This window comes from Herpailurus yagouaroundi, unplaced genomic scaffold, assembly GCF_014898765.1.
Source record: "Herpailurus yagouaroundi ecotype Mexico unplaced genomic scaffold, PumYag 160, whole genome shotgun sequence".
In the NCBI taxonomy this organism is placed as follows: Eukaryota; Metazoa; Chordata; class Mammalia; order Carnivora; family Felidae; genus Herpailurus; species Herpailurus yagouaroundi.
The window spans coordinates 49,137,739-49,162,786 of NW_024412401.1; the positions used below are offsets into that span (position 1 = coordinate 49,137,739).

At 42.0% G+C, this 25,048-nt stretch overlaps 1 protein-coding gene across 5 annotated transcripts; it reads left to right on the forward strand.

The window, feature by feature from the left end:
• Positions 1–728: 728 nt before the first annotated feature.
• Positions 729–24,378, forward strand: ZBTB43 (zinc finger and BTB domain containing 43). Of its 5 annotated transcripts, none has more exons than XM_040482340.1 (3): positions 729–841; positions 4,162–4,285; positions 18,817–24,378. In XM_040482340.1, exon 3 carries the CDS (start codon positions 18,840–18,842, stop codon positions 20,241–20,243), a length of 1,404 nt encoding a protein of 467 aa, XP_040338274.1. In that variant the 5' UTR covers positions 729–841; positions 4,162–4,285; positions 18,817–18,839; the 3' UTR covers positions 20,244–24,378. The 5 variants fall into 5 exon arrangements, with proteins under 5 accessions (XP_040338274.1, XP_040338277.1, XP_040338275.1 ...); XM_040482341.1 differs by having other exon boundaries at positions 733–864; XM_040482342.1 differs by having other exon boundaries at positions 740–810.
• Positions 24,379–25,048: the final 670 nt, after the last annotated feature.

The following is a 25,048-nucleotide window of genomic DNA, read 5'->3' on the forward strand; positions in this document are numbered from 1 at the left end:
TTTGCTTTTTACATCATAGGCACATGATTGGGACTGAACTTCCAACCTTAAGATCTGCTAAGAGACAGGAAGAAAATAAAAGTGGCAAAGCACTTAAGGGGCATACTTAACTAAAAGTCCTAGTGGATTTTGTTTAAAAAAAAAAAAAAAAAAGGTACTACGTGCCAGAAGCTGGTCACATGACTATGGCTAGTTTAACCACTGGCTAATAATGAGAATGAGATTACCATTAATAGTTTGGACTGATTATGAGTCATTCCCTCTAGCAGGGGTGAAGATCTACCTCCCAGAGATCAAAAGATTTCCTCTGGTACCTGAACAAAATGAGCCTTTTTCCTGAGGGTTGGGGAGGGTACCCAGCTCAGCGCCTGTCACACAGAGGGAACTGTTCCATTCGTTGTAGATTTACTGAGCAACCACTACGTGCCAAAGGCATTGTGGAGGCAAAAAAGATTTGATACGATCTCTGCTAGGTAACATGAGAGAGATAAAGTTTGTAAAGGGTTTAGGACTTGGAATCAGCTTCCTCATTCACAGTAGTGGCCTCACTCATCGTCCGTAAAGCCGATTAACCAGCTCCCGGTTACACTGCGCAGTCGCTGGCTACAAGGGCGCCCTCTCCTGACGCCCCGCCCCAAAAGTGAGTCCCGCATGCGCACACCGCCTTCTCTCTGACGCACCCCCGGAAGCACTGGCAGCCCCGGGGGCGGAACCGTGAAGCATTTCCGGGGGCGGGAGGCGCAGGCTGAGTCGGTCGCGGCGGCGACGGCTTGAACGGGCCTGAAGCCGGTGGCGGAAAGTGTCCCGCGGGTGGGTTATGCGAGTCCGGAGCCCTTAGCAGGTACTGCGGAGTTGAGACAGCAGGTAGCGAAGGGGAGGGGGGAGGCCAGAGAGGTTTAAGGGCTTCTCTGCAGGACCCGGCGCGCGCGCCCCCGGCCGGCAGGCCCATTCCGCCGACCAGGATGCTTTAGCCGCTCTCGGGCGGTTGGAGTCCCGGAGCCCCGGGCCGCCTCCAGCCAGTCCGGTGCGCCGACCGCGACACCAAGGCCCCCGAGGCAGCGTCTCGCCCAAGGTCACCCCGCGGTGGCGGACCTTGGCGGGCCAGAGCGCTTGGAGATCCCGCTCGGGTTCGTCCGCTGGCCTTTCGGGGGCGCCGTGTGGGTGCGGCGCGGCGGCCTCGGGTTCGAGCCAAAGCCAGGAGAAAGGTTGTGCCCAGACTTTGCTAGTATCTGTCTCTGTTTACTTCTAAGTAGTGTTTCCCCTCGCTTGCGGTCTCTGTCACCTGTTGTCACCTGCCCTTTTTGCATCTCAACTCGGCCCCTGTCAACTTTGTGTTTCTTTCCAGTTTGTCTCTCTCAAGCCCGTCTCTATCTGGACCCTGTCTTTATTTCTGCCTCCACCTTGCTTATGTGGTTTTTCACCCTGTGTTTCCCTCTCAGCCCTTCCTCTCATTCATGGCCTGCCTGTCAGCTCTGCTCTTTGGCCGTCCGTGTTGGTGCCAGTTTAGTGTCTTTCTCTCTTGTTTGTTGCCTCTCCTAACTGGGTTTGTCTGGGCGGGGCAGGGCAGGCCTGCCCGGACCTCTGAGCCATGCAAGGTGACTCATGACCCTGTGAAGCTTCTTGCCCTGGTGACATTCTCAGTGACTAGACTGCAGTCTGGCCCTCAACTCTGACAGGTGTCGCCCAACCTAAGTGTCCGGTGCAGAAGCAGGCAGACCAGAGACCATCTCAGGGCCAGCGTACCTTGATAAATCCTTGCCTTTTCCTACCCATGGCATTTTGGGCCTGCACAGCTCCTGAATTCCCTTCGATCCGTCCACGTACCCCAGGATGGCCTCCACAGCTCCCAGGAGCCTCCTCTTTGAATTACAGCTGCTTAACTAGGCCTGTCTACGGGCTAAGGAAGGGTCCGTCTGAGATCTTGTGTCCCTGGGGGCTCATGGAACAGTAGCAGGATTTCTAGGAGAGCTGTATGCTTAGTGCAGAAATTGTGTCAGTATGTACAGTTAGATTATAAGAAACCTAATAATTTGGTATTCGTTCTTTGCTTTACTAAGGTACTCCCTGGAGAAATAAGCCAGACCCAGAAGAACAAATACTGTATGAGTCCACTTATACTTTGTCCAAAATAGGCAAATTCATAGAGGCAGACAGAAGGTAGAATGCAGTTTACCAGGAGCTGGTAGAGGAGGGAATGGAGAGTTATTGTTTAAGGGATACAGAGGTTTAGTTTGGGATGATGAAAAGGTTCTGGAAATGGATAGTGGTGATGGTCGCACAACATCGTGAATGTGTTTAATTCTACTAATTGGACACTTTAAAATAGCAAATTTTATACTCAGTATATTTCATCACAGTACAGGGAGGAAAAAACCCTTGCTCATTGGAGAAGCTCGGTACTAGCCAGCTCTTTGAAAATGTGCTTTTAAAAATTTATTTTGTAGCTCTTAGGAACATTAAGTTGTTTGTTGATGCCTGCTCTTGTCAGAGCTAATGTCCTTAGAAAAGGACTTCGGTCAAAATAATTCAGTTAAAATCTTCCCTCAAGTTTTTTACTTGAGGCAGATTACCACTCTAGCTCTCCTCCTTCCATAATCCTCGGATTCAGTGCAGGAATCTGCTGCATAAATAGGGAATTTCAGGAAGACTTTACTTTTCACATGAAGAAAACTGTTAGGGTTGGAAAAACAGCCCTGTTATGATAACACAAAATTATGTGTCATTTCCTGTGTCTTTTCTGATGGGGGGGGGGGGCCTTTGTATTATGTTCTTATTTAAGCTATTTTGTCTGCTATGGTGGTTTATCAGGCTTTCTTGTGAGATGTAGCAGCTGAATTACTACTGTATTGAATCCTAGGATACCATGGATTGAGGAGAAAACACCGCCAATTAAGCTATGGCATGTGCTTTTGTAATCACTTAGGCTTATGAAAATTCTTTTTGAAAACATTTTTAGACTTATTTAGACATTTTTACATGATACCATTCTAATGCCTACATTTTAAAAAATAAGTGAAATAAATTGGTGAAAGTGTTAAACTTTTAACATTCATACTCTTGAATACTTGTAAGTTCAGAGATGGGTTCATACTTTCCCACAGTGTCCTTTGTGCCATCAGAAACATTGATGAGGGTCTCAGGCAGTGACAAATATTAAAATTTCCACTTGACCATCACATCCTGATTGCAGAAATTTTGAAATATGCCTCTTAAAATCCGTTGAATGTGCTGTGTATTATTTTCATGAACTTTTCCTTTTTACTTTATGTACATTTATGGTTGGAAAGATTTTTGTCTTATTTGCAACATGTCGAGAAGACTTTCCTTTTTTTGTTTTGTTTTGTTTTGTTTTGTTTTGTTTTGTTGGTATGTAGCTAATCATTATCCTAAAACCCAGTGCTGTGTCTGCCTTCTGTTTTTCTCAATTTGAGCTTCTTACCCCAGTGCTAATGAATATGAGAGTGCATTTAAAACCATTTCCTTGGCTATATTGTAATGTAATGGCAGGATGACCGATAAGTGGGGTTTGTGGTTAGAACAATACCTTCTCTTTTGAATCTCAGAGAGTTTGCTACAATGGAGTATTTGCTTTTGGCTTTTTTTTTAAGTAAAACATTCAGCTGTGTCTTAAAATTAAAGGGAGACAAGATTCAAAGTCCATAAAGTAGGTAGCTTATTTTTAAAAAATCCTAAAATAGATTTTAACCAAGTTCTTTGGCTAAAATGTTCCAATTAGGAGAACCTATAGGGGTGCTGATTGGCAATGGTCTGAAGACTGAAAACACTTTTTCCAAAGGATATTTTAATTTTGTAAAATTACATAGACACTGATCCATGTTGGTTTTCTATTTTTAACCAAAGTACCATGGTAATGTAAGACGGTTATTAAAACTGGGTGAGAGATTTAGGGGTGTACAGAACTCTCGGCATTTATGTAACTTTTCTGTAAATCTAAAATTATTTCAAAATTAAGTCCATTTTAAGTACAAGGCAGAAGCTAAGATAGTACAGACTAGAAGTTAATATAACCGAAGATACCAGTTTTCTTTCTGCTGCTCAGAAATAAATCCTACACATGTAGTATTTATTAGCAAGGCACACGTATATGCTGAATGTCACCAGCATCGTTTTTACATTTTCAACGTGATTTTTTTCTTTCAGAAGTCAGTGTGATTCTAATTTGAAGCAAAACTGAGAAATGGGTTCCTCTTCCTCATTCATCCATACTGCTTTGTGATGGCCATGGCATAAGGGGCTTTTTTCCAGGATAACACCTTTGCATTAGGTAGGTAAGCTATAAACTTACTAAAAATACAGGTTTTTAAAATTATTTACTAAAATGGTTTATTTTTCAGCAAAAATAAAGATGTATTTGTATTTAATTGTTCTAGACCATAGGTTCCCATACTTCTGAGCAGGAACTCGCACATTTTAAGGCCAGTCACTGCTCTACATTGTACCATTACAGCATCTCACTTCAGAGAAACTTATCAGGGACTTTTTTTTTTTTAACTTAGAACAATATTAGATTTAAATTAAACTTAAAAAAAATTTTTTTTTAATGTTTGTTTATTTTTGAGGAAAAGAGAGACAGAATGCAAGCGGGGGAGGGGCAGAGAGAGAGGGAGGCACAGAATCCAAAGCAGGCTCCACTCTTTGGGCACAGAGCCCGATGCATTGCTCAAACCCATGAAATCCAAGATCATGACGCAGGCCGAAGTCTGATGCTTAACCGACTGAGCCACCCAGGCACCCCTAAATTAAACTTTAAATTTGAATTCTGACCTACCACTTTTGAGATATATAACCTTGGGCAGGTCTTTTAACCTTCCAGAGTTTAGTTTACTCGTCTTTTTTTTTTTTTCTTTTTAAGATTTAATTTCTTAACTTTTTTTATTTTGAGAGAGTGAACTTGTGCATGAGTCAGTTGGGGAGAGGCAGAGAGAGAGGGAGACAGAATCCCAAACAGGCTCCATGCTGTCAGCACAGAGCCCGACACAAGGCTTGCTCCCACGAACCATGAGATCATGACCTGAGCCAAAATCAAGAGCCAGATGCTTAACCTGACTGAGCCACCCAGACACTCCTGAGATTTATTTTTTCATTTTATTTATTAGAGAGAGAGAGAGCATGAGAAGGGAAGGGCCCAGAGAGAGAATCCCAAGCAGGCTCCACGCTCAGCTCAGAGCCCAGGGTGGGGCTCAATCCCGTGACCTCAGGATCACAGTCTGAGCCTGAGCCAAAATCAAGAGTTGGATGCTCAACTAACTGAGCCATCTAGGCACCCCAAGATTTGATTTTTTTTTTTTAACTAATCTCTACACCCAGCACGGGGTTCAAACTCATGAACCTGAGATCAAGAATCACATGCTCTTCCAGCTGAGCCAGCCAGGTGCCCCTAGTTCAGTCATCTTTAAAATAAGTGTAGGGGCGCCTGGGTGGCGCAGTCGGTTAAGCGTCCGACTTCAGCCAGGTCACGATCTCGCGCTCCGTGAGTTCGAGCCCCGCGTCAGGCTCTGGGCTGATGGCTCGGAGCCTGGAGCCTGTTTCCGATTCTGTGTCTCCCTCTCTCTCTGCCCCTCCCCCGTTCATGCTCTGTCTCTCTCTGTCCCAAAAATAAATAAAAACGTTGAAAAAAAAATAAAAAAAAATAAAATAAAATAAAAATAAAATAAGTGTAATGATTCAGGAGTATCGCAGTTGTAAGACCCAGGTTTACATAGCTTGCCCTTTGAACTGCAAAGCATCTGGCTAATATAAAGAAAGAACTTTGGTAGGCATGGGGTTTTGGTATTTTTGTATATTTGTGCCAATCTTTAGATTTACTGAAGTAGTATTTACTGTGTTTAAATGTGCTCTCTACAGTAAGTATGCAAATTACCTTTATGGTCTAATTAAGAAATCTTTGGAGGGCTTTAAGACCAATGGGTCTGCTTCCCTATTGTTAGCTGTGTTTTAAGATATGTAATTGTGTTTAAAGCGTAAAATTTGATATGCTGTTCTTTAGTTGTATAAGAAATACATTAAACTCATCAAAATTGAAAGAGATCGTGGAGGTCATCTAGAGTTTGGTGATTTCTTCAATATTTTCCCATTGTCTTCTGCTTTTAAAAAAGCCTGGGTGGATCAGTTGGTTAAGCATCCGACTTTGGCTCAGGTCATGATCTCACAGTTCGCAAGTTCGAGCCCAGCGTCAGGCTCAGTGCTGACAGCTCGGAGCCTGGAGCCTGCTTCTGATTCTGTGTCTCCCTTGCTCTCTGCCCCTCCCCCACTTGCACTCTGTCTCCCTGTCTCTCTCAAAAATAAATGAACATTAAAAAAAAAAAAAAGCCAGAGAGCATCCATGAACTATGGAGGGAATGAACTGAGATAGGTGTGTATGTTTTAGAACTGTTACTATTAGTTTTAAAAGAAACAAAACAAAACACTGTGTGTAATATGACAAATAAAATTGCAGTACCTTATTAAGTCTGAGGATGGTGAATAATTTGCTCTGGGGTTTAGGAATGCATCATATGTTATAGACGATTTCAGTTGTTAATTTGTGAAAGTAGTATTCACCTTTACTTTCCACACTATCATCACAGGTTATATTAGGCCTGAGCAAGTGTTTTGAATTTAATTCCAACTTCACCACTTACTAGTTAAGCAAGTAGTTTAGCCTCTTTGTCTATATCCTATTCTTTTTTTTTTAATGTTTATTTTTGAGAGAGTGCATGCGTGTGCGAGAGAGGGGCAGAGAGAGAGGGGAACAGGATCTGAAGCAGGCTCTGCGCTGACAGCAGAGAGCCCGATGTGGGGCTTGAACTCACAAACTGTGAGGTCATGATCTGAGCCATAGTTGGATCTGAGCTTAACCTACTGAGACACCCAGGCACCCTGTGTCTATTTCCTATTCTGTACAATAAGATAAAAACTACCTATCCAGTGGATTGTTATGAGGATTGATGAGATAGAATACATACAGTATTCTGGTACAATGCACACATTTAATAAATAGTAGATGCTGTTGTTATTCCTACTAATTACAACATTTTCCTAGTTATCCAGTTTGGAAACTTCAGAGTCGGTATAGGTAACTAGTTTACCTTGCATTACTTTATTTCTTAAACAGCTTTACTGAAACATGATTCATGTACAATTAAAAGTTTTTTAGTAGGGGCACCTGGGTGGATCAGTCTGTTGAGCATACGACTTCTGCTCAGGTCATGATCTTGTGGTTTGTGGGTTCGAGCCTTGCATTGGGCTTTGTGCTGTCCATGCAGAGCCTGCTTCAGATCCTCTGTCTCCCTCCCTCTCTGCCCATTCCCCACTCTCTCTCTCCCTCTCTCAAAAATAAATGAACGTCAAAAAAAAGTTTTTTAGTGCATTCAGTGGGTTGTATAAACCCATTCTAAAATTAGATTGTGGGACAATCTAATTTTAGAATTTTCATCCTCTCTCCCCACCTCAAAAAAAACCAAAAACAAAACAAAACACACAATTAGCAGTGATTCTCCTTTCCTTTCCCTGTAGTTTCTGGCAGCCACTGATTGACTTTTTGTCTATAAATCTTTCTGTTGTGGACATTTCTTATAAATGGAATCATACAAGATGTGGCCTTTTGTATCCAACTTCTTTCACCTGGTATAGTGTTTTAAGGTTCAGCCATGTTATCACATTTGTCAGTACGTCATTCTTTTTTATTGCCAAAAGAATGGCATAGTACAACAATATGTGCATGGTACATGATAAAATGGAGTAATATTTCACTGTATGGATATACCACCTTCTATTTATTCAGTCATCAGAGGAGGACATTTGGGTCGTTTCCATTTTTTGGCCATTATGAGTAATGCTGTTATGGACATTCGTGTATAAGTTTTTGTGGATATCGTATGTTTTCAATGCTCTTGTGTATATACCTAGTAGAATTGTTGGGTTACATGGTAACTTTATGGTTAACTTTTTGAGGACCTACCTCAAAAGTAGCCACCCCATTTTATATTCCCACCAGCAATGTATAATGATATTAATCCTTCCATATCGACATCAACACTTGTTTTTGGGTCTTATATATCTTGGCTGTCCAAATGGGTTTGAATTTGCATTTCCCTAGTGAATAATGATATTGAGCATTTTTGTGTGTGCTTATTTGTATATCTTCTTTGGAGAAATGTTCATTCAAATCCTTTGCCCATTTTTCAGTTGAGTTGTCTATTATTAAATTTAAGAGTTCTTTATGTATTCTGGATGTGGGTCATTTAACAGTGATATATGATTGCATATTTCTTCTCCCATGTTGGAGGTTAACTTTTCACTCTCTTGATGGTATAATTTGTGCCTTGCACTAGCTTTGAATCTTCCTGCCTACCAATTCAGTCAGTCCTACTGATTCTACCTCTCTGTTTTCCATACTCACTGTTACTTTCATTGCCTCAAACCTGGTTTCTTTGCTAAAATCTTATAATTTAGCCTGTACTTCAGACTTACTCCCGCTTTTAAGTGCATCAGCAGATTGTCTTTCCAGAACACATTTCACAACATATCACTGAGAAGTTTCCAGTGCTTCCCGGGGCCCACATTTAAATAGTAGATTCCAGGGGTTCCTGGGTGGCCCAGTCGGGTAGCTCTTGATTTCAGCTCAGGTCATGATCTCATGGTTCATGGAATCGAGCCCCTAGTCAGGCTCTGCGCTGACAATGCAGTGCCTGCTTGGGATTCTCTCCCTACCCCTCCTCTACTCATGTTCTCTCTCTTAAACATTTAAAAAATAAACTGTGCTCGGGGCGCCTGGGTGGCGCAGTCGGTTAAGCGTCTGACTTCAGCCAGGTCACGATCTCGCGCTCCGTGAGCTCGAGCCCCACGTCAGGCTCTGGGCTGATGGCTCAGAGCCTGGAGCCTGTTTCTGATTCTGTGTCTCCCTCTCTCTCTGCTCCTCCCCCGTCCATGCTCTGTCTCTCTCTGTCCCAAAAATAAATAAACGTTGAAAAAAATTAAAAAAAAAAAAATAAATAAATTGTGCTCTTAAGGGACATCTGTCTGTCTTAGTAGAGCATGTGACTCTTCATTTCAAGGTCCTAAGTTCAAGCCCCACGTTGGGCATAGGTCTTAACTTTAATAAAAAAAGAAAAAAGAAGAAGAAAGAAAGAAAGAAAACCTGGGTGGCTCAGTCAGTTAAGTGTCCACCTCTTGATTTTGACTCAGGTCATGATTGTGGGATTGAGCCCCACATGGGTCTCTGACGCAGAGCCTGCTTGGGATTCTCTGTCTCTCTCTCTCTCTCCCTCCCTCCCCCTCTCCCCCCCCCCCCCCCCCAAACATTAAAAAAAAAAAACTGAAACAATACCCTCAAAACTGTTCTTTGTTTATCCCTTGCTATTTTCTTTTTTGTTACTGTAGAATGTATTTACAGACCCCATGTACTTACAGAATAAAACTAACCAGGTTTTTAATTCTTTAGAGGGAAACATTCTGTTTGGGTCTGAAAAATGTCCCTTTGTGGGTGGATTGTTTGGGGGTCTTTTTCCCCCCCAAATTTTTTTTAATGTTTATTTATTTTTGAAAGAGAGAGGGCACAAGCAGGGGAGGGGTGGAGAGAGGGGGAGCACAGAATTGAAGCAGACTCCAGTCTCCAGCTGTCAGTGCAGAGCCCGATGTGGGGCTCGAACGTGCGAACCACGAGATCATGACCTGAGCTGAAGTCAGAAGTCAGATGCTTCACGGACTAAACCACCCAAGTGCCCTTTGGGGGTCTTTTACCGTAAACCTGAATGCTGTTAGAATCAACTCTTAGCTCTTTAGCTGACACCAGGGGTTAACATGAGTTGAATGTTTGGGGCCAGAGGCTAGGTCTTAGTCTTAGGACAGCTTGAGCTCTGTGTACTTTCTTCTGTGTTCGTGAAATTGTGATACCAGGGACCTACTTTAGTTTCTTTGGCCCAGCTGGCAAATGATGGGCCATGTCTTTGCCAGTTACTAACTAAACTCCACCCTCTCGTGCCAAGTTTTTAAAAACTTTCTGCTGAGGCATTATACAAACATTGGTATTCCAGTACAACCACCTCTTAATGTTGCTAATCTGCAGGACCTGTCCCATAGTCCACCCTGGGATTTGAGCCACAGCCAGACCTTCCAAGTGAACAGGCGTTAGTGTTCTTCTCTCAAGATTGCTACTATTATACCAGGATTGCCTGGGGAACTGGGTGGAGTTGCAGAGGTAATGTCTCTTTCCAGTCTGGTCCCATCTACACTATGTCCTTAATTAAAGTTTACCAGATAGCTCTGGTCCCTAGTTTCCAGGACTCAGGCCAATTTTTTTCATTTTCCTTAGATTAGTTTGGTTAGGATGTGGTAGATGAGAATTATATACTGCTCTCAAGTCTTCCTCTTACCCTGGTGATACTAAAATTTATTGTGAAAGGATATGTAATTGTAGGCTATACCAGGTCCCCTCCTCTGAATTTCTCTTGGGTTTATAGTTCTCGTGTGGTGCTTCTATCATGCTTTGCCTTGAATAGCAGGGTTGTATGCATGTTTTTCATTCCCCCTTACCAGATTATAAACTCTGGACGGTGAGATTCCTTGATCATCTTAGAAACCCACCCCCCCAATAATGTGCATATAGTGTTTTATGTCGGTTTACTTATTTATGTGTTCATTTTAGTGAGTTGATTACTTCTGTGAAAGTCGTTAAAAATTGAAACAGCATCTGTACTATCAATACAGATCACAGCTTGGGGCGCCTGGGTGGCGCAGTCGGTTAAGCGTCCGACTTCAGCCAGGTCACGATCTCGCGGTCCGGGAGTTCGAGCCCCGCGTCGGGCTCTGGGCTGACGGCTCAGAGCCTGGAGCCTGTTTCCGATTCTGTGTCTCCCTCTCTCTCTGCCCCTCCCCCGTTCATGCTCTATCTCTCTCTGTCCCAAAAATAAATAAACGTTGAAAAAAAAAAATACAGATCACAGCTACCACAACTGCCTGTGAGTTTGTAAATATGGCTTATATGGCAGGAAAATCTGAAGGAGAGTTTCAGTCTTTGCATGTTAGTAAAATCAGGGAATATATAGAAATGCCGCACCTGCCCAAAGTTAAGGGCAGAGATCAGATACTTTTTTTTTTTTTTTTTTAAATAATCTCTACACCCAACATGTGGCTTGAATTCACAACCTGACATCAAGAGTCGCATGCTCCACCAACTGGGCCAGCCAGGCACCCCAGAGGTCAGATACTTTTAAATTATAAGGACCATTACCACCTTGACATAGTTGAAAGTAAAGTTACATGACATTTTCCCCAAGTTTTTTTTTTAATGTGTGGTAAAAAAATATATCACTAAATTTACCATTTTAACCATTTTCAAGTGTACAATGCAGTGGCATTAATTACACTCACAATGTTATACAAATGGCAACACTTTCTAATCCCCCAGTTTTTTCATCACAAAACAGAAACTCTACCTATTAAGTAATAACTCCCATTTCTAACTCCCCTGAATCCATGGTAACCTCCAATCTACTTTTGTCTCTGAATTTGCCTATTCTAGATATTTCACAGAAGTGGAGTTATACAACATGTGTCCTTTTCTGTCTGGCTTGTTTGAGTTAATGTTTCTCATGATTTAACACAATGTTGCCAGGTTTATGTTGTAGTGTGTATGAGAAATTCATTACTTTTTTTTTTAACCTTTATTTATTTTTGAGACAGAGAGAGACAGAGCATGAGCGGGGGAGGGTCAGAGAGAGAGAGAGAGACAGAATCTGAAACAGGCTCCAGGCTCTGAGCTGTGAGCACGGAGCCCGATGCGGGGCTCGAACTCAAGGACCACGAGATCACAACCTGAGCTGAAGTCGGATGGTTAACCGACTGAGCCACCCAGGTGCCCCTGAGAAATTCATTACTTTTTGTGTTCTGTATTGTCTTTTAGGTATCATTGATTTGTTATAATGTTCAGGTTCTCTATTTCCTTATAGATCTTAAGTCTGGTTTTTCTATCCATTACTGAAAATGAGGAATTGGAGTCATAACCTGTTGTTGTAGATTGGTCTGTTTCTTCATTGTCCATTTTTGCTTCATATATTTTGCTCCATGTAGACTTCTTAGTGAATATGTGTATGGTTCTGTCTTCTTGATAGAGTGAACCTTTTATCAATCTATTAATGTCTTTCTTTGTTCTTGTAACCTTTTTGACTTAAAATCTATTTTGTCTGGGGGCACCTGCGGGGCTCAGTTGGTTAAATGTCTGACTTCAGCTCAGGTCATGATATCACGGGTTCATGAGTTCGAGCCCCACATCGTGCTCGCTGCTGTTAGCTCATAGCTGCTTCAGATTCTGTCTCCCTCTCCCTTTCTCTCTCTCTCTCTCTCTCTCTCTCTCTCTCTGCCCCTCCTCTCATTCAAGCGCACGCGCGTGTGCTCGCTCACTCTCTCTCTCAAGATGAGTAAACATTAAAAAAAAAAAGTCTATTTAGTCTGATAATAATACAGCCACTCCATCTCTCTTGGTTACTCTTTGCATGGAATATCTTTTCTATCATTTTACTTGTGTGTTATATATTGTCTCTCATAGAAAAGATATAAATAAACCATGTTTTTTAATCCATTCTGCCAGTCTCCACCTTTTAATTGGAGAGTTTAATCCATTTACATTTAAGCACTGGTGAGAAAGGATTTACTTCTACCATTTAGCTGTTTTCTGTGTACCTTGTATGTTTTTTGTTTCTCATTGTCTCCATTACTACCTTTTAAAAACATTTATTAAAAAAATAAAGCATTTATTCTTTTTTGGCATGCCATTTTGATTCCTTTCATTCCTTTTCATGTATATTATTATTTTCTTAGTAGTTACATTGAGAGTTACAATTAATCTCTTAAACTGTTCCTTACACCTCCATCCCTTTCCCTTCATTTTGTTATTGTCATGGATTACATCTTCATACATTGCCTATTTATGTTGATTTATAAGTATTGTTTTATGAATTTGCATTTTCAAGCATACAGGAAAAAAGCTGTAAGTCAAAATAATAACAGCTTTTATGTTTATGTTGTTAACCTTTATCATTGGTCTTTATTCCTTCATATGGCATTGAATTACTACGTAGTAGTCTTTTTTTTTTTTAATATTCATTTATTATTTTTGAGAGACAAAAAGAGACAGAGTGCAAGCAGGGGAGGAACAGAGAAAGAGGGAAACACAGAGCACTTGAAGCAGGCTCCAGGCTGTGAGGTGTCAGCACAGAGCCCGATGCAGGGCCCGAACCCACGGAGATCATGACCTGAGTGAGCTCAAGTCGGATGCTTAACCGACTGAGCCACCCAGGCGCCCTTACCTAGTATTCTTTTATCTCAGCTTGAAGGATACCTTTTTATCATTTCTTGTAGAAAAGTTCTGGTAATGAATGGGGCACCTGGGTGGCTCAGTCGGTTGAGACTTCGGCTCAGGTCATGATCTTGCAGTTTGTGAGTTCGAGCTCCACGTCGGGCTCTGTGCTAACAGCTCGAAGCCTGGAGCCTGCTTCAGAATTCTGTGTCTTCTCCATCTCTCAGCCCCTCCCCTGCTCATGCTCTGTGTCTCTCTGTCTCTCAATAATAAATAAACGTAAAAGAAAAGTTCTGGTAATGAATACCCTTACCTTTTGTTTATCTGGGAGTGTCTTAATTTCTCCTTCATTCAAGAAAAGGTAGTTTTGCCAGATACAGAATTATCTGTTGACAGTTTTTTCTTCTAGCACTTTAAATATGCCATACTACTGGGGCGCCTGGGTGGCGCAGTCGGTTAAGCGTCCGACTTCAGCCAGGTCACGATCTCGCGGTCCGTGGGTTCGAGCCCCGCGTCAGGCTCTGGGCTGATGGCTCAGAGCCTGGAGCCTGTTTCCGATTCTGTGTCTCCCTCTCTCTCTGCCCCTCCCCCATTCATGCTCTGTCTCTCTCTGTCCCAAAAATAAATAAACGTTGAAAAAAAAAATTAAAAAAAAAAATAAATATGCCATACTACTACTTTCTGACCTGTATGTTTTTTTTTAAGGTGTGAATCTTAATTGAAGATGTCTTTCATGTGATGAGGCATTTCCTTCTTACTGTGTTCAGCTCCCTTGTCTTTGACTTTCTACTTACTATTTAACTTACAATGTGTCTAATGTGGATCTCTTTCGTTTTATCCTGCTTGGAGTTTGTTGAACTTCCTGGATGTATAGGTTTCTCTTTTATCCAATTTGGGAAGTTTTCTACCAGTATTTCTTTTTTCTAGTCTTTGAGACTCCCATGGTGTGCATTTGGTACATTTAATGATGTCCCACAGTTACCTCACGCAGTGTTCATTTCTCTTCATTTTTCTCACCACTCCTCTGACTCAATAATTTCAATTGCCTTGTCTTTGAGTTTGGTGACTTTTTTTTCTTCTGCCTATTTTAAATCTGCAGACTTTTTACTTCAACTTGTATTGGTTTCCTGTGTCTTTCAAACAAAACACCACAGACTAGGTGGCTTAAGTAACAGGATTTTTTTTTTTTTCTCACAATTCTAGAGGCTAGAAGAGCAAGATCATGGTGTCTGTAGATTTGGTTTATCCTGAAGCCTTTCTCCTCAGCTTGCAGATAGCCACCTTTTCACGTGTCTTCACATTGTGTACCCCCTAGATGCTGCTGTGTGTCCAAATTTAATTTCTTACAAGAATACTAGTCAGATTGGATTAGGGCCCACCCTAGTAACTCTATTTTAATGACCTCTTTAAAGGCCTCGTATACAAATACTGTCACATTCTAGGGTTTTGAGGGGCGGTTAGGGCTTCAACTATTCTTCTCAGCTCCAGAATTTCTGTTTGGTTCCTTTTTATAATTTCTATCTCTTTACTGACATTATTCTCCTGATTTCCTTTAGTTTTTGTCCATAGTGGGGTTTTTCGTGTGCGTGTGCGCGCACGCGTGTGTTTTAAGCAATTTGAGTATATGTAAGATAATTGATTTACTTTAGTATGACTAGTAATTCTAATGTCAAGAATCCCCCAAGTATAGTTTCTAATATTCTTTTCCTTGTGAATGCATCTCTCTTCCTTGTTCTTTTATACTTTGTAATTTTTGGTTGAGAACTAGAACATTTTAAGTATTCGAATATGGTAACTCTTGAAATTAGATCCTTCCCATCCTATGGGACTTCTTTTGTTACTTGTTGAGGGCTGCAGTTGTCGGTTTGCATGACAGTTTTTCCAAGCTATTTTTGCCAAGTCTGTATCCCTTGTTGCATGTGGTCACTGAAGTTTCTGTTGTTTTATCTGTGTGGTCAGCCTGTGACCTGACAGACTTCCTTAAATACTTTGACCCAGGCTCGGGGGTGGGAGGGAGGGGGAGCATGTTTGTCTTTTGAAATCTTATGATCAAAAAAAAACAAAAATTATGCTCAGTGCTGCTGGGGAAGCCACTGCTGCCTGAGAGGGCCAGAACAAAGCTGGATGGATCCACCATACTGGCCAGAATGTAAATGCCCCAGTTTTTGGAGGACATATTCCTTGTTGTCCTCCCTGCCACGAGCCAGCCACTCTAGGAGTGGGTCGGGGTGGGGAGTGGGGGTTATAGCTGGTTTGTGCGGGCAGCACTGCTAGTGAGGTTCAGCAGCCTCTCTCTTCAGCAAGCATTGCCTTGGTTGCTACAAGTGTCTGATCAGATTCCAGAGTTCTCAAATAGTTGATTCTGATCCTTCAACAGCTTACTTAGAGTTGTTTTTAAAAGTGTTGTTCTCAGTCATTTAACATTCCACAACATTATTTGAAATCTTGATGAGAAGATTAATATTCAATAATAGTGTTGGAAAATAGGCTAGACATTTTGGAGAGAAAAGGGCTGGATTCCAACCTTACTCCTTATGCCAAAACAAACTCTTTGTGTATTAAACATTTAAAAGCTTTAAAAAAAAAAAAAATGCTACCAGGGAGGGGCACCTGGCTGGGTAGCTCAGTCAAGTGTCCAATTCTTGATTTTGGTTTGGGTCATGATCTCATATTTTGTGAGTGAAGCCCCGCATCAGGCCTGCTTGGGATTCTGTGTCTCTCTCCTTCTCTCTGTCTGCCCCTCCCCTGCTCTTGCTCCCTCAAAATAAATTAATTACTTAAAAAAAAAAAAAAAGTGGTACCAGGGAAAAAAACTAAATCTTTTTATTTATTTAAAATAATCTTGGAGTTGGGGATGCCTTTCTATGTCTAACACAAAACCCTAGAGCCATAAAAGCAAAGACTGGGTATTTTATATAAATTTCAAAGTTAATTTCTTACATTTATAAAAAACTAAAAATCAATAAGATGAATTGTCCAATTTATTTGAACAAAGAATATAACTGATAATTTATAGGAAAAACACATGACCAGTAAACATGAATAAAGAATATCGTTCTCATTCATAATTAAATAAATGTTGATCTAAATAATAATGAATCATGGATTATTTACTTAGGAGGCTTGCAAACTTTTTTTTTCTTGTTTGATAATGTCCAGAATTGTTAAGGATGTGGAGTGTTATTTACTGTTGATAGGAGTGTGACTTGGTGCAACCTTTCTGGAAAGTAGCTTTGTAATATACATCAAAATGTCAAATGCACAGTCCTTTGACCCAGCAATTCCGCTGATAGAATTTACCCTATAGATATTTCCAAAGATACGCCAAGATAGTTATGCACAGTATAATTACATTGTGTATTTATAATAGCATTCCTCATAATTTCAAAAGCCTAGACAATTGAAATTCTATAAGAGAGCTGCTTAAATTATGGTAAGTCCATATAGTAGGAACTATATAGTCAGTAAACAGCATTGAGTTAGTTCTTTTTGTGCTAATGAGAAAGTGAGAGAGAGAGCACAAGCTGCAGATGGCAGAGAGACAAGGACAGAGGATCCTAAGCAGGCTCTGACTGACAGCGAGCTGGATGTAGGGCTCAAACCGCAAGATCATGACCTGAGCCAAAGTCGGACACTCAACTGACTGAGCCACCCAGGTGCCCCTATTTTTGTTTTAAATTACTATGAAATGTTTTAAGAGGTATAAACCGTAAATTAATACTTATTTCTAAAAACACCATCTTACCTCTTAAAATTATTATTGACTTATCTGGTATTTTGTTATCTTCCTAGAAGAGGGAGAATGATGTTATAGGAAAAATAGGATAGGCTTTGAAGTGATGAAGACCTAGAATCACAGCCCGATCTCATAAAAATTAGCTCTGGGGTGCCTGGGTGGCTCAGTCGGTTAAGCGTCAGACTTCGGCTCAAGTCATGCATGATCTCACGGTCCATGAGTTTGAGCCCCGCGTCCAGCTCTGTGCTGACAGCTCAGAGCCTGGAGCCTGCTTCAGATTCTGTGTCTCCCTCTCTCTGACGTTCCCCTGTTCGTGCTCTGTCTCTCTCTGTCTCAAAAATAAATAAACATTAATAAAAATTAGCTCTTATTTTAACCTTGGTAAAGTTACTTGAACCTGAGTTACTGAACCTGAGAATATCGATCTCTATATTTGCAGTCATTACAAAGTGGAAAAAAGGAGTACAGTCCCTGCTATACAGTACCTACTCAAGAAACATTAGTTTCTTTTCTTGGTCTCTCTCCCTATCTCTCAAAGATGACTTTCAATCTTTGGGTTTTTGGGGTTTTTTTAATGTTTTTTATTTATTTTTGAGAGAAGACAAGTGGGGGAGGGGCAAAGAGAGGGGGGCAGAGGATCTGAAGCATGGTCTGCGCTGACATCAGTGAGCCCAGTGTGGGGCTTGAACTCACAAACTGTGAGATCATGACCTTAGTCGAAGTCGGACACCCAGTGCCCCTGGGTTTTGGTTTTGGTTTGGTTTTAATCTCATACTTAGAAAACCTGGCATTTAGCAATGTTTGGATATAGTTTTAGAGCCAGATGATGGATAGTGCCAATAAATCTCTTGGGTTTACTGGTTTATTTTAATTTACTGTGGAATTATGGGGCATGAGCAGGTGTTTAACAGAGTTTATCTTGTGGATTGCTGCTGTTAGAAAGCTTCTCTAATGCTTGACTACCCCACTAAATATATTTACAGTAACCACACAGGCAATCCTTTATTCTTTGTTATAACTTTATCTTCGGATTGAGGTCATTCAGTAACAGGGACAATATTTAGTATGCTCTTTGGTCTGTAAACAATTTGGAAACCATCAGATAGAAGGAATACCTTGCCTTACTTACCGCTTCATTCTGCTTCACGTCAGAAGCTCCTAAAAGGGCTAAAATTCTGCTGGCAACTAAAGAAAGTCACATTGTTTGGGACTTCAGTGAGTTTGCACCTGTGGTGCTGAAGGACCAAAGGCAAGATTGTTCTGACCACTTCAGCCCCCTTTCCCCTCACTCCTGCACTGGATTTTAGGCTAATGGTCTCCTTTCAGTTCCTTGCAGTGGCTGAGTTCATTCTAGTCTCAGAAACTTTACATAAGTCTTTCCTTCTTCCAACAATTCCATCCTCACTTCCTCACCCCACCTTGGCAAATGTGGATTAAATCTGAGGTCTCTTAAAAATTCTACTGCTTGGACAGGTATCATGTTTGTCTTGACTAGAAATATGTACTTTGTTTTATTTAGGAGATTTGTACAGCTTACAAAGCACATCTCGGAATTCTATTCTCATTCATAGACATAGGCAAAGTGAAGAGTTAATACCAGGAAGAGTAGCGGGTTGTTCCTGGCACCCCCGCACCTGCAAGCTTTGCTCTGGGGGATGAATGCTCCACCCACTAATGCCCACAAGCAAGGGACTCTGTGGAACTGTGGAACTGGTCTTAGTTTTCTTAGTGATCAATAAGTGTCTCTTTGGGCTGGAATTAGCACTCGTTTTTCTTTCTCTTGTAGCACTGAACAAGATTTGTGATGAAATGGAGCCTGGAACAAACTCTTTTCGAGTAGAATTTCCTGATTTTTCCAGCACCATTCTGCAGAAACTGAACCAGCAGCGCCAGCAAGGACAATTATGTGATGTCTCCATTGTTGTCCAAGGCCACATTTTCCGGGCACACAAAGCTGTTCTTGCTGCCAGTTCACCCTACTTTTGTGACCAGGTACTCCTGAAAAATAGCAGGAGGATTGTTTTACCTGATGTGATGAACCCAAGAGTGTTTGAGAACATTCTCCTATCTAGTTATACGGGACGTCTAGTAATGCCTGCTCCAGAAATTGTTAGTTACTTAACAGCAGCAAGCTTCCTCCAGATGTGGCATGTGGTAGACAAATGCACTGAGGTTTTAGAGGGAAACCCTACAGTTCTTTGTCAGAAGCTAAATCATGGCAGTGACCACCAGTCTCCTAGCAGCAGTAATTATAATGGCCTGGTCGAGAGCTTTGAGCTGGGCTCTGGGGGCCATACTGATTTCCCCAAAGCCCAAGAACTGAGGGACGGAGAGAATGAAGAGGAGAGCACCAAAGACGAGCTGTCATCTCAACTCACTGAGCACGAATACCTTCCCAGCAACTCGTCCACAGAGCATGACCGGCTGAGCACGGAAATGGCGAGCCAGGACGGGGAGGAGGGGGCCAGCGACAGCGCCGAGTTCCACTACACCCGGCCCATGTATAGCAAGCCCAGCATAATGGCGCACAAGCGCTGGATCCACGTGAAACCCGAGCGCTTTGACCAGGCATGTGAGGGCATGGATGTGCACGCGCCCTACGATGAGCACCAGGTCACTGAGTCTATCAACACCATGCAGACGGAGCACTCAGTCCAGCCTTCGGGAGTGGAGGAAGACTTTCACATCGGGGAAAAAAAAGTAGAAGCAGAGTTTGACGAACAGGCTGATGAAAGCAATTATGATGAGCAGGTGGATTTCTACGGCTCTTCCATGGAAGAGTTTTCTGGAGAGAGGTCAGATGGTAATCTCATTGGGCACAGACAGGAGGCTGCCCTGGCATCGGGCTACAGTGAGAATATTGAAATGGTAACAGGGATTAAAGAAGAAGCTTCCCATTTAGGATTCTCAGCCACCGACAAGCTGTATCCTTGTCAGTGTGGGAAAAGTTTCACTCACAAGAGTCAGAGAGATCGACACATGAGCATGCACCTCGGTCTTCGGCCTTATGGCTGTGGTGTCTGTGGTAAGAAATTCAAAATGAAGCATCATCTCGTGGGGCACATGAAAATTCATACGGGCATAAAGCCCTATGAGTGTAATATCTGTGCAAAGAGATTTATGTGGAGGGACAGTTTCCACAGGCATGTGACTTCTTGTACCAAGTCCTACGAAGCTGCAAAGGCTGAGCAGAATACGACTGAGGCTAACTAAAAATAGGATCTGGCCCTTGAGTGGCAGGCACAAAAATAAACTATGGTAATTATGCAAATCTGGGCACAGATGATGCGTGCTACTTGCTATTATGAGAGAAGCTTAAAAAAAAATGGAAGATATTTCTGAAAGACCAGCTCTAAGTAGGCCAATTTAAAAATCTAATTCCTCAAATTTGTATGTTCCTGTCCAGGCCTGGAGTGGGTAATGGGGATAAGTTAACCCACTTCCCAGCTGGCAAGGTAAACCTTCAGGCCCGTTGTGATTGAGGCAGGTGGACTTGGTGATATAGACATCTGCACTTGGAACTGGACTCCAGCCTACCAGTTCTGTTTCAGGTGGCAGCAAATTTTGATCGCTCATTACAAGGTCACGTTGGCATTTTATTTAGCTCTCACTATAGATACTTAGGTAATGTGGGTTTGTTTTAGTAGCTGCTTCACTGAATGAAAGGCTACTTCTGTAAAAGCTAACAGATAATGTGATTCCTAGGATGCGAAGTTGATTAACAGAGCTCTCTTGTCTGGTTTTATTCTTTCTAGAGGGTATTTTAATGAAAAACTATGGAGACGCTAAAAGGGTGACATTCTAAGTAAGAAACAAATAACTTATGGTACAAGCTTCAGTTTCTGTAAGACGCCACTGTCACGATGTGTTTCAGACTCTTGATAAGGCAAAAAAGTTTTGTATTTTAGTACTAACATTTAGTTTGGACAATTGTATCTAATTGTAATTCTCTAGGGTGCCAGAGATAGGTATTTCTAATTGGTTTGCTGTCCCAAATCCTGTGTAATTATAGCATCCACACAGTGGGATCTGCTCTGTGGCTAGTAGGCGTCTAGCCTGCTTTGACCCTGACCATGGTACCATATTGGCTGCTCCAGCCATTTCTCTCTTAGGTTATGATGCTTCCTGAAGAGTTCAGTCCATGACCACAGTTGGTGGGAGGGAGCCAAGAGTCACTGCTGAGAGTTACCTGTAAGCGTAGGGAGTTTATGGAGTGCTCCGGTGAAACTCCCCAACTGTCAGCAAGAGTTGCTGAGTATCAGAATGTTGAGTGGCAGGACAAACAACTGCCCAAGAAAAGAGGAGTCTTGAAGATACACTGGTAGGGGAGGTAGTCCCAGAGGGGTACATAGAGCTAATGCTGCCAGTTCTTTAGGAGTGCTGGAATGTGTTTTAAAAGGGGGAAAGAGGGAGTCCTAATTTTAGAAAGTAGTCTACAGATTCATGCTCCCAGATTCTAGATAAAGCTGCATAAATTTCCAAGTCCACACAGCTGTATGTACCAAAAAACATCGAGAAAAGCAGCTATTCTTGAGACCTTTTCTGCAGCTCAGTCAGATGTTTTAGGTTAAAAAGGAAGCATATATTCAGGATGCTTTTAAGCTGTGTAATATACCTGAAGTTCTCACCAGGGTAGGACAGGGTGCTACTATTATGTCAACTTTTCCATAAATTACTGGTCTTTTACTTCCAAGTGGAAACTTTTTTTTCCTTAAAATAAAAATAACTTTTCCTGGATTTGAGGTGAAATTTTTTTTCAGAAGTTTGGCTTTGCTCTAATGCGATAGACATTGCTGGCAATGGCCTCTGGTCCTTAAGCTCCAATCACGAAGGAAGGCATTTATTTGTTGAACAGTATCTGGAAAGGGGAAAGAAAGTACTTATTTACCAGTTAATTCTTGTAATCAACATTACAAAACAGGGATCTATTCATTAACACTGTATCATTCTCAATATATAAAAAGCACTTTGTATTTAAAACTTTATTATAAATATATATATATATATATTGATTTTTTTAATCTAGAAACTAGATATTACCTCTTGGTTGTTTGCCACATTAATATTCTCTTGGTGTTGAAGCTTCACCGGTTAACAGTCCTTTCTCTGCATACATGACAGATGTGTATAGAGGAGACTGTACAATCAAAGTTCAATTGCTCCTTCTCATTTTTTCATGTTAGAAGCCAATGGATTTTAGGTATGATCCTGGCCATTGTGTGTGAGGAGAAATTGTTTTATTATTCCTACTAATTTCAGTACTAAGGCATTGAAGCCGTTTAGTTCTGCCAAAAGCCCATCACCCTCTCCCGTGGTATTAGCCAATCATTTTCTGCCTGTTCGGAAGGTTTGATGTGCTGTTTCCCATTAAAGATTGTATTCAAATGAGCATTGGGACGTTTTGGGAGAAGAGTCTGAGAGATAGAATAAAAACGTTCTAGAAAAGTCATGGTTCTTCAGTTATGCTGAAATTAGCACGGCACCTTTGTTATGAGTAATGATGAAGAATTCTTGTTTAGCCAGGAGTGGTGGGCAGCCCTTGGGTGGTAGTTTTGCAAGTAGTCAGTTGTGCCGGGACTTATTTAATGTGTTGTGAAGAAAGGTGTCCTTTATTGAAATCCTTATATGTACATCAACTAAGTATAGAATTTAAAGTGTAAGTTCCTCACACCTGCTGTTTTAAGTTTTTTATGGTAGTTGGGGTTTCCTTTAAAATTAGGGTTGCTAATCGGGTCAGCCAGAGCCTGAGAGATGGTTGGGCATCTGAAATGCTGGCCATGTTCAGAGAGGCGGGGAAAAGAGATTGCCTTAGTTTGGATAGTGAAAGTGAATTTTTATAAACTTTGCTTTTTAGGATTAGGAAATCATACTGTATTACTACCTTTTTTCTCCTGCCCACTCTGGGTTGGATAGTCTCTCTCCTTAGCCTCAGTACAGCTTTAGAAAATCTTTATCCTTCCAAATGAGTTTGGATAGTTGTGGGTAACATTTTCCAAACAGTCTTTCAGGGATCGTGTTAATGGCCTACAACCAAGGTATTTGTCCCCTACTTTGAGTCTTAACTGTGGTTCTTCTCCAGTCCCAGCAGGAAAGGGCTTCAAGGCACCACCAGTGGTATCTAATATTAGTATTTATACCATGCCTTTAATTTTAGGTGTACACATTACAACAATCCACTTGGTAAAGTAGGGATCACCGTCTAAGGAAGGACTGCGGTAGCCTTCCCTCAAGTGTTGAGGGTTACCCCCAGGTGTTCCTGGGCCCCGGCCTGTTGATTCTCATTTCTAGATCTCACCTTCCTCTAATCCCTTCTTTATGCCACTGCTTTCAAAGAGTCTGCCCAAAAGGGTCTTCTCCATTCTCATGGTCATCTGCTGAACGAAACTGACCCTATGTTGACTTCTAGCTGTTTAGGAAAGCTGCTTGGTCTCAATGGCCCCTTCCTTGCAGAGGCACGCACATCCCCAAGCTGCTGGGGAAGTGATGTGGGGGGGCAGAGCAAAAGCAGCCCAGTCGTGTTTGCCCTGGAGGGGGGTGGGGGGAGGATTGGCCACAGCCCTCTGGGTGGGTGGCGAGGACTCCGTCACACCAAATCCAGGGGTCTGTGTTTGTAAAGGTCTCTGATAATTTAGGAATGCTGGAAAACAAGCAACATACTTACCCCCTTCCCCAGCCCCCATCTGTGCCACACTAATTTTGTGATTTAATTGCTTTCATGGGTGACTAACTTTGTTCAGTAAAACCAGGGTTTGTTTGTTTGGGTTTTTTCTTTGCTACCCTCATATTTAAAGGTACATGTTTCTTGTTTCTTATTTCAAATCTCTACTGATAGTGCCCAATGGGAAGATGCTGGAACACATTTTGCAAATGTGACATTTTTTTTTGTTTGTTTGTTTTTGTTTTAGTGTTGCTTGAAGCCTGTGTCATAATGTCAGTTGCTGCTGCCTTCTTTCCTTTTATGAGGTTCCCAATGTTTCTTCCAGAAAATTACTTTATTTATGCAAGTCAGGTGACTCTTAGACCACAAAACCATTTGATGATAAACAGATTATCATTAGGTGCATATCTTATTGATATTTTGTGAAATGTTATGCCTGTGTTGCAAAAGTTGAATAGTTTTGTCTTTATATATTGCTGTCTTCAGTGTACAGCATGGTTTTACTTAATTGAATGTTACTGTTTAATATTTTCTTCTTATAGAAGAGACCATGCCCTTTTGTATGACATGTTTTAATAAATGTTATCCGTCAACTTTGTAAAAGTTTTGTTTTTCACTCTGGTTATATGACCACATGTCTTTGTTTTCATCCTGGCTTTTGCCACCTGAGAATAAAAGTTATTTTGTGGCCTTTTGATAAGTAAATGCCAAATGCACAATCTGATCAAATGGGTAGTGAGTGAGCATTTGCTGTGCCAGGCATTTATGATGCTGATCTCATTTTAACAACCCCCCCCCCCCCCCCGCCCCAGCTCTGTCAGGAATTTAGATGTGCTAGATATTCTGTTGGCTTCTCCAGATCCCCTCCCTACTGTGTGCCTCGCTCTGGAGGCTGGCCTCTGCAGACCCGTCCTGTCTTCTGGTCAGGGTACGCCAGAGCTACTCTGGGAGGAGGCTGGCGGATTAGAGAGAGAAGTCTGGGAATTCCCTCCCCTGGCTCCTTCCTGCCAGGTGTGGGTTGACAGTGGCTGGGCTCCTCTGCCTAGGGCCATAGCTCCAGTCTAGCAGCTTCAGGGTTTGGTAACCACATCCTCTCCTTGTCCCTTGCAAGCCGAGGACTGGTCCTGACTCCCTGTTTGCCAGCCCTCGGGAGCTTCACTGTCCTCATACGAGTTCCTTAACCTGCCCACGCCCTTTGTAAATAGTCCCCTTATGAAACTCAGGCACCCCAGCCGAGTGTGCCCGCTGTTTCACACCAGGCCTCTGGCTGATGATGCCTTAGACACACTCATTTCATTATGAGCCTGTTGTGATTGAGAGAAGGTAGATTTGTTACCAAATGTGGAACAGTGACTGCAGA

Bases quoted from the DNA above. Each gene is read 5' to 3' on its own strand.
- ZBTB43 (XM_040482340.1), top strand. From the start codon at position 18,840: ATGGAGCCTGGAACAAACTCTTTTCGAGTAGAATTTCCTGATTTTTCC.